The sequence below is a fragment of the Pristiophorus japonicus genome, chromosome 5 (genome assembly GCF_044704955.1).
Source record: "Pristiophorus japonicus isolate sPriJap1 chromosome 5, sPriJap1.hap1, whole genome shotgun sequence".
Lineage (NCBI taxonomy): Eukaryota > Metazoa > Chordata > Chondrichthyes > Pristiophoridae > Pristiophorus > Pristiophorus japonicus.
The window spans coordinates 72,121,876-72,131,533 of NC_091981.1; the positions used below are offsets into that span (position 1 = coordinate 72,121,876).

Here is a 9,658-nt window from a genome sequence, read left to right on the forward strand (position 1 = left end):
CATTGCCGAGTCAAAACCCAATAGCACTGTGAGCGTACCTTTACCACATAGACTACAGCGGTTCAAGAAGTCAGATCATCACCACCTTCTCAAGGGCAACCAGGGATGGGCAATAAGTTCTGGCCTTGCCAGTGACGCCCACATCCCATGAATTAGTAAAGAGAAAAAAAACGAAGCTGGAGCCTTTTGAGGCCCAGGGCTCATTTAAATATAACCAGCAAGCCACAGGCGTTATACTGGCTTACTGCTGCAGCTCACTGGATTCAGACCAGCACAATACTGGGTGCTCGATTGGGAACCTGTAGCAGTGGTCCAGATTATTATATTTGGGCCTGGAGGAGCACTCCAATTTAAATAATTTAACTGACCTTTTTAGGGTCTCTTCAGCTCTTTCACCAGTTTAACTGGCTAGAGTCTGCATAGCACACTCTCCAACCAGTTCTATTCTAAAATAGCAATCACGGTGCTTTGTATGTTATAGGAACCTTATTTGCATATTAAAAGGGACCTGCCGCATGAATGACTGCGGATAATTAAACAACTAATGGGAGGAGGAGGCTCCATGAACATCCCCATCCTCAATGATGGCGGAGCCCAACACTTGAGTACAAAAGATAAGGCTGAAGCGCTTGCAACCATCTTCAGCCAGAAGTGCCAAGTGGATGATCCAACTCAGCGTCCTCCTGAGGTCCCCACCATCACAGGAGCCCGCCTTCAGCCAATATAATTTACTCTATGTAATATCAAGAAAGACTAAGTGCACTGGATACAGTATAGGCTATGGGCCCTGACAACATCCTGGCTGTAGCACTGAAGGCATCTACTTGACAAAGTGGAAAACTGCTCAGATATGTCCTGTCCACAAAAAGCAGGACAAACCCAAACTGACCAGTTAGCGTCCCATCAACCTATTCTCAATCATCAGCAAAGTGATGGAAGGGATCATCAACAGTGTCATCATGTGGCTCTTACTTTCCAATAACCTGCTCATCAGTGCTCAGTTTGCATTCTGCCAGGACCACTCGGCTCCAGACCTCATTATAACCTTGGTCCAAACATGGACAAAAAGACCTGAATTCCAGAGATGAAGTCAGAGTGACTGCCCTTGACATCAAGGCAAAATTTGACAGAGTGTGGCATCAAGGAGCCCTAGTAAAATTGAAGTCAATGGGAATCAGGGGGAAAGCTCTCGACTGGTTGGAGTCATACCTAACACAAAGGAAGGTGGCTGTGGATGCTGGAGGTCAATCATCCCAACCCCAGGACATCACTGCAGGAGTTCCTCAGGGCATTGACCTCGGCTCAACCATCTTCAACTGCTTCATCAATGACCTTCCCTCCATCATAAGGTCAGAAGTGGGGATGTTTGCTGATGATTACAGTGGTCAGTTCCATTCACAACTCTTCAGATAATGAAGCAGTCCATATCTGCATGCAGCACGACCTGGACAACATTCATGCTTGGGCTGTGAATTGGCAAGTAACATTCGCACCACACAAGTGCCAGCCAATGACTATCTCCAACAAGCAAGAGTCTAACCACCACCCCTTGACATTCAACACCATTATCATCACCACATCCCCCATCATCAACATCCTGGGGGTCACCATTGACCAGAAACTTAACTGGGCCAGCCACATAAATATTGTGACTATAAGAACAGGTCAGAGGCAGGGTATTCTGCGGCGAGTGTCCCACCTCCTGACTCCCCAAAGTCTTTCCATCATCGACAAGGCACAAGGCATGCATGTGGTGAAATACTCTCCACTTGTCTGGATGAGTGCAGCTCCAACAACACTCAAGAAGCTCGACACCACCCAGGACAAAGCAGCTCACTTGATTGGCACCCCATCCACCACTTTAAACATTCATTTGCTCCATCACCAGCACACCGTGGACCATCTACAAGATGCACTGCAGCAACTTGCCAAGGCTTCTTCGACAGCACCTCCAAAACCCATGATCTTTACCACCTCGAAGGACAAGTGGTGCAGGCACATGGGAGCAAGATGACCTGCAATTTCCCCTGCCAAGTTACGTATGATCCTGACTTGGAAATATATTATTGTTCATCATCGCTGGGTCAAAATCCTGGATCTCCCTCTCTATCAGCACTGTGGGAGTACCTTCACCACAAGGACTGTAGTGGTTCAAGAAGGCAGCTCGCCATGACCTTCTCAAGGGCATTTAGAGATCAGCAATAAATGCTGGCCTTGCCAGCAATGCCCACATCGCAGGTATGAATAAAACAATCCTAGTAATAGCCACAATGCTTTTATCTGCCATGCCAGCACTACCTTAAGGAGCAGACAAGGTGGATGCCTGGCTGCTGGGTGAGCAGGCTACTCCCTGGAGACTCTGACAAAGGGTCATCGACCTGAAACGTGAACTCTGTCTCTCCCCACAGATGCTGCCTGACCTGCTGAGTATTTCCAGCATTTTCTATAAATGTAAGTTGTTGTTGTTGGACAGGTCAGGTGAGGTACTCTTCTGTAGCCCTGAGCTACAACTTAAAAATTACCAACATATTTTGTATGTTGCATTTGCTACACAGAGAAAGAGGGAACTTCTTCACTAGAGGACCAGGAGAGTTCCAGATTTGGAACAAAAGGAGAAGGAAGCCAAAATGGACGAGGCTGTTGTGCAGGGAGGAAGACTGATACATCAATCATTGATTCAGAGGATTTTCACCAAAAATTGGTACTTGTGGCTCTGTATGCCTAGTCCTATGGTGATAATAATACCAGTCTCACAACCAGAATGCTGTGTGAACATAAGAACATAAGAAATAGGAGCAGGAGTAGGCCATACGGCCCCTCGAACCTGCTCCGCCATTGAACAAGATCATGGCTGATCTGATCATGGACTCAGGTCCCCTTCCCTGCCCGCTCCCCATAACCTCTTATTCCCTTATCGGTTAAGAAACTGGCTATCTCTGTCTTAAATTTATTCAATGAGCCAGCTTCCACAGCTCTCTGAGGCAGCGAATTCCACAGATTTATAACCCTCTGAGAGAAGAAATTTCTCCTCAGCTCAGTGTTAAATGGGCGCCCCTTATTCTAAGATTATGTCCCCTAGTTCTAGTCTCCCCTATCAGTGGAAACAGCTTCTCTGCATCCACCTTGTCAAGCCCCCTCATAATTTTATACGTTTCGATAAGATCACCTCTAATTCTTCTGAATTCGAATGAGTAGAGGCCCAACCTTCTCAATCTTTCCTCATAAGTCAACTCCCTCATCTCCAGAATCAACTTAGTAAACCTGCCTCCAAAGCAAGTATATCCTTTCTTCAATATGGAAACCAAAACTGCACGCAGTATTCCAGGTGTGGCCTCACCAATACCTGTATAACTGCAGTAAGACTTCCCTGCTTTTATACTCCATTCCCTTTGCAATAAAGGCCAAGATTCCAATAGCCTTCCTGATCACTTGCTGTATCTTCATACTAACCTTTTGTGTTTCATGCACCAGGACCCCCAGGTCCCACTGCACTGCAGCACTCTGCAATTTTTCTCCATTTAAATAAAACTTGCTCTTCCATTTTTTCTGCCAAAGTGCATGACCTCACACTTTCCCACTTTATACTCCATCTGCCAAATTCTTTCCCACTCACTTATCCTGTCTGTGTCCTTCTGCAGTTTTTTTGTGTCCTCTTCACACATTGCTTTTCCTCCCATCTTTGCATTGTCAGCAAACTTGGCTACATTACACTAGGTCCCTTCATCCAAGTCATTAATATAGCTTGTAAATAGTTGGGCTCCCAGCACTGATCCCTGCGGCACCCCACTAGTTACGGATTGCCAACCCGAGAATGAACCATTTATCCCGACTCTCTGTTTTCTGTTAGTTAGTCAATCCTCTATCCATGCTAATATATTACCTGCAACCCCGTGAACTTTTATCTTGTGCAGTAACCCTATGGCACCTTGTCAAATGCCTTCTGGAAGTCCAAATACAGCACATCCACTGGTTCCCCTTTATCCACTCTGTTCATTACATCCTCAAAGAAATCCAGCAAATTTGTCAAACATGACTTCCCCTTCATAAATCCATGCTGACTCTGCCTGACTGAATTATGCTTTTCCAAATATCCTGCTGCTGCTTCTTTAATAATGGACTCCAACATTTTCCCAACCACAGACGTTAGGCTAACTGGTCAATATTTTCCTGCTTTTTGTCTGCCTCCTTTTTTAAATAGGGGCGTTACATTTGCAGTTTTCCAATCTGCTGGGACCTCCCAGAATCCTGGGAATTTTCGTAAATTACAACCAATGCATCCACTATCCCTGCCGCTACTTCTCTTAAGACCCTAGGATACAAGCCATCAGGTCCAGGGGATTTATCTGCCTTTAGTCCCATTATCTTACTGAGCACCACCTCCTTAGTGATTGTGATTGTGTTAAGTTCCTCCCCCTCTACAGCCCCTTGACTATCCACTGTTGGGATATTCTTAATGTCCTCTACCGTAAAGACTGATACAAAATATTTGTTCAGAGTTTCTGCCATCTCCATGTTCCCCATCACTAATTCCCCGGTCTCGTCCTCTAAGGGACCAACATTTACTTTATCCACTCTTTTCCTTTCTATATGCCTGTAGAAATTCTTGCTATCTGTTTTTATATTTCGTGCTAGTTCACTTTAATAGTCCATTTTCCCTTAATCATTTTTTCAGTCATTCTTTGCTGGCTTTTAAAAGCTTCTCAATCTTCTGTCCTCCCAGTAGTTTTGGCCACTGTGTTTTTAATTGGATACCATCCTTTATTACTTTAGTTAGCCACGGATGGCTATCTTTTCTTTTACACCCTTTCCTCCTCACTGGAATATATTTTTCTTGAGAGTTATGAAATATCTCCTTAAATGTACATCCTAAACTTTAATCTATTTTCCCAGTCCACTTCAGTGAACTCTGCCCTCATACCTTTGTAATCTCCTTTATTTAAGCTTAGTACGCTGGTTTGAGATCCAACTTTTTCGCCCTCCATCCGAATTTGAAATTCAACCATGCTATGATCACTTATTCCAAGGGGATCCTTTACTAGGAGATTGTTTATTAACCCTGTCTCATTACACAGGACCAGATCTAAGATAGCCTGCCCACTGGATTGTTCCATTACATACTGCTCAAGGAACCCGTTCCTTATGCACTCCACGAACTCTTCCTCAAGGCTACCCTGACCAATTTGATTTGTCTAATCAATATGGATTGGAGTGTGCTATCATCCCTGCCTCCTTACAACTACCTGTTACATAGAGTCTTAGGGCCCAAGTTTCGGATGCTGCTGAAAACGGCGTACCTCTGTGATTTAAGTAACCTGTCTGGGAAAAAAAGTGCGCTGAAATCTTACCAGGGAATTCTCCGGTTGTCCTGGAGCGTGGCATGACGCAGCGGAGTCCTCCTGGGGCGGAGCAAGCCGATCGCAGCCTGCAGGGGGGCGGGGCTAGGGATCAGCGTTCTTGTGAGTGCCGGCGCGTTGAAGCATGCGCCCCTGCGCAATGGCTCAGCAGGGGTTTTTTCCCCCAGTCTGTGTTTGAATGGTGTGGGTACCGGGACGGGATGGAGGAGCGTGGGAAGGGGGAACTGGGGAGGTGATCGGTGGGGGAGGAGCGTGGCAAGGGATGGAGGAGTGTGGGTTGGGGGGCACTTGAAATAATCGAAGGGCCGTCTAGCCTCCCCCTCCCCCACACACACCCCCCTCAGCGTTCAGCCTACCATTCCCCCCCGTGTTCAGCCCTCCCCCCCACCAACAGCCCCCCCTGCGTTCAGCCCTCCCTCCCCCGCCCCCACACACCCCACCCCATCCCCATCCACCCCCCCCACACCCCACCCCCCATCTCGCACCCCCCCTACACACCCCCCCCACACCCCACACACACAACCACACACCAACCCCCCTCCCCACACCCCACCCCCCCCACACACACACACACCCACACACACATCACCCCCCCACACACACACCACCCTCCACCACACACACACCCTCCCCCACACACACACCCTCCCCCACACACACCACCCTCCCCCACACACACCACCCTCCCCCACACACACCACCCTCCCCCACACACACACACACACCACCCCCCACACACACACACACCCCCCACCCCCCACACACCACCCCCCCCACACAGACACACACCACCCCCCCCTCACACACACACCACCCCCCCCACACACACACCACCCCCCCCACACACACACCACCCCCCACACACACACACCACCCCCCCACACACACACCACCCACCCACACACACACCACCCCCCACACACACACACCAACCCCCCACACACACCACCCCCCACACACACACACACACACCACCCCCCCCACACACACACACACACCAACCCCCCACACACACCACCCTCCCCACACACACACACACACACACACCACACCCCCACACACACACCACCCCCCACACACACACACCAACCCCCCACACACACCACCCCCCCCACACACACCAACCCCCCACACACAACACCCTCCCCCACACACACCACCCTCCCCACACACACACACACCACCCCCCCACCCCCACCCCCCCCCCACACACACACCCGCATCTCTCACTGTCAGATACAGAGAAAGAGAGACACCTTCCCTTCACATAAAGGTAGGACTTCTATTTTTTATTGATTGGTTGCTTATTACTTTGGTCTTGGTGCTTTAGGTGCAGGGTTCCTTCTATTTTTTATTAATTAGTTGCTTATTACTTTTTGTGCTTCTTTTAGTGCTTGGTGCTTTAAATGCACTGCTTTGTTTAGTGCTTAGTGCTTTAAGTACTTATGCTTTAATGTTGTTGTGAAGGTGTTTATGGAAAATCCTCTAACTTCCCTTCCCCGCCCCCTGTTGTGATGTTGATGTGTCCTTTGTGTTTAATGCTCCCCACCCCGCCCCCGCCCCCTCCCCCCCTTCTCTGGCTGTGCCTGCACTGAACTTAACTCTAGGTAAGGTTTTTCAGAACTTACAAAAGTGGACACTTACTCCATTCTAAGTTAGTTTGGAGTAAGTTTTTGCTGCCGAAACTTGCAAAACAGGCCTAAGTGGCTGGACACACCCCCTTTTGAAAAAAATACCTGAACTAAAATGAACCTAAACTAACTCACTAGAACTGGAGCAAACTAAGTGCCGAGAATTGCGATTTCTAAGATGCTCCAAACTAAACTAGTTGCTCCAAGAAAATTGGGGAGACACCAAGAAAATTGGAGCTACTCCACCCGAAACTTGGGCCCATAGAATGGTTACAGAATGGAAGAAAGCCTTTTGGCTCATCAAGTCTGTGCATTGCTTTCTGCAAGAACACCTCAGTAAGTCCCACTCCCTTGCACTTTCCCCATATCTCTGCAAATTTCTATTCTGTCAGGTACTTAACCAGCTCACTTTTGAAAGCAGTGATTGAGTCTGCCTCCACCAGTGCATTGTAGATCTTAGGCACTCGCTGTGTAAAAATGTTTTTTCTTATGTCGCCCTTGGTTCTTTTGACAATCATCTTAAATCTGTGTCCACTGGTTCTCGACCCTTCTGCCAATGGGAACAATTTCTCTCTATCTACTCTGTATTGACCCCCAGCTTCTCCAATCTATCCACGTAACCGAAGTCCCTCATCCCAAGAATCATTCTCGTAAATCTTTTCTGCACCCTCTCCAAGGCCTTCACATCCTTTCTAAAGTGCGGTACCCAGAATTGGACACAATACTCCAGCTGAGGCTGAACCAGTATTTTATACAAGTTCATCATAATTTCCACGCTTATGTTCCTTCTGACCAATGCACACAATGCATCCAGTAAACTCCAAGGAAGCTGCAGCCAGTTTATTTCTCTATTCAAGTTTGTGTCTCTGCGTCAATGTTTACTTCCCCAGTACTTGCGCTCGATTAGATTACAGGTCCTCGACTAACTAATCTTGTGCTCCTTCTGAGCGGTACCCCAGAGTAGTCTGCTGCTCCTCAATGGGGGCCTCAGCGTGGCTGTGGTGCTGCCCATCCTTGTTTTGGGTGAGGAGATGGCCCTGCAACACCTGACAGCACTTGAATTTGCTCTTCAGTATTCTGGTATCTGCCTCTTCAATCCTCTGAAGAGGATAGCTGAGTCATCAACTTGAAAGATACAATCACATCGAGCAATTGGGGAGGGAGATGCATGAAGTTGTATTATCTAGGGTGAGCTGCTGAGCCAAATGCTTCTTAAATTTCATCCACGACAGAAAAACATATCTCAACCAACGTTCTCAGAACTGCTCACAATTTTATACACTTCTTTGAATCACCCCTTGATCTTCTATTGTTAAGAATAAATAGTTCCAGGGTAGTTGCCCTCTCCTCAAATATAAAATTAGTCTAAAAGCCCTCCTCTGTATTATTTCAGTAACAAGGGAGGGAGAAATTTGGGAGCGCCCCATTTGGGACACAAAGTTTTGAAAGTTGAGAAAGTTAGCGCCAGGCGCCAATGTTTTTCAGCTTTCAAATAAGTTGGTGTTTGCGCTCTAGGAAGGAAGTGGAGCGCTAAATCAAGTGCTCCACTTCCTTCCTGGAGCACTACAGGACGCGAGCGGGGCGATAGGTGTGCAGCGCTGCACAATGGGCCGTATAACACTACTGCATTCCGAGGTTCCTTCCCTCCCTTAAAGGGAAGGGCCATCGCTGCAGGCTCTGCAGTGGGACCAGTGAGCTGGTCCCCGATGGTAGCCGCGATCTGGTCCGATCAGCCCGACGCACTGCAGCAGAGTGCCGGGCTGATCAATCGCAGCCAAAGAGGAAGCAAAAAAATTGAAAAGCACCAATATTGTACTTACCTCAGCTACCTCCCCTTTAACTTTTGCCCCTGAAGTGCTCGACCTCCCGATCAACGCCTCCTGCAGCCATGCGCACGGCAATGACGTCATGATCTTCGGACGAAGGAGATCAGGGCGCAACCTCCTATCGCCGCCGCAAACCTCCCGCCGAAATTAGCAGATTCATCTAACCGTGTGTATTGTATAGGGTTAATCACATAGAGTTAATTATGATATTCCGACATTTACAGTGTGTTTTCTGCTTCATGCCTCGTGGAATGTTGTTGATGCAGAGAGAGAGAGAGAGAGAGAGACCTTGATGCGCACACCATCTTGTTTATGGGACGATCGGCGCCTTGAGATCTCATGCTTTGTGGAAGAACAGCTGGGGCCTTACAGATTAGGAGTTGGCCATAAGCCACATGCACCCATGTTTATTCAATAGTATAAAGGAACGGAACTGTCCAGTAGCTCTTTGAACTTCACCTTGGACCGTGATTCGCGAGCGATGCCGGGACCCCCAAGGATCCTGACCAGCCATCGTTGCAGAGTTCCCGACGGGCCGAAGGCTGTGAGCTTTGTTGCATCTTATCATACTTCTCTTTTCTTCGTAAACTGTATTATGTTTCTTTTCCCTCAGTAAACGGTGTTTTATCTTTACTTCATTTGTCTTGTCTCTTATTTAACATTCATCCAGATCCCGAACCTGTGCCTATTATTATCGATCCAAAACACTGTGCCTGGTCAGTAAGTCATTGGTGCCCCATCATCGCCCCCCCAGAGGAGATAACAGGAGGTGCTAAGGAGGCCAATTTCTAGGCCAAAATCCATTACTAAAATAAGGAGACCAAAACTGCATGCAGTACTCCAGATG

The 9,658-nt window shown here is 47.9% G+C and overlaps 1 protein-coding gene across 1 annotated transcript in view; it reads right to left on the reverse strand.

Annotated features, from left to right (window-relative positions):
- The window catches only part of elovl2 (ELOVL fatty acid elongase 2), a 185,823-nt gene extending 180,820 nt beyond the window's left edge, over window positions 1-5,003 (reverse strand). The window contains exon 1 of the mRNA XM_070880178.1: window positions 4,919-5,003. Within this exon, the coding sequence (XP_070736279.1) occupies window positions 4,919-5,003 (85 nt within the window). The remainder of the gene's footprint in view (window positions 1-4,918) is intronic.
- Between the last annotated feature and the right edge of the window lie 4,655 nt (window positions 5,004-9,658).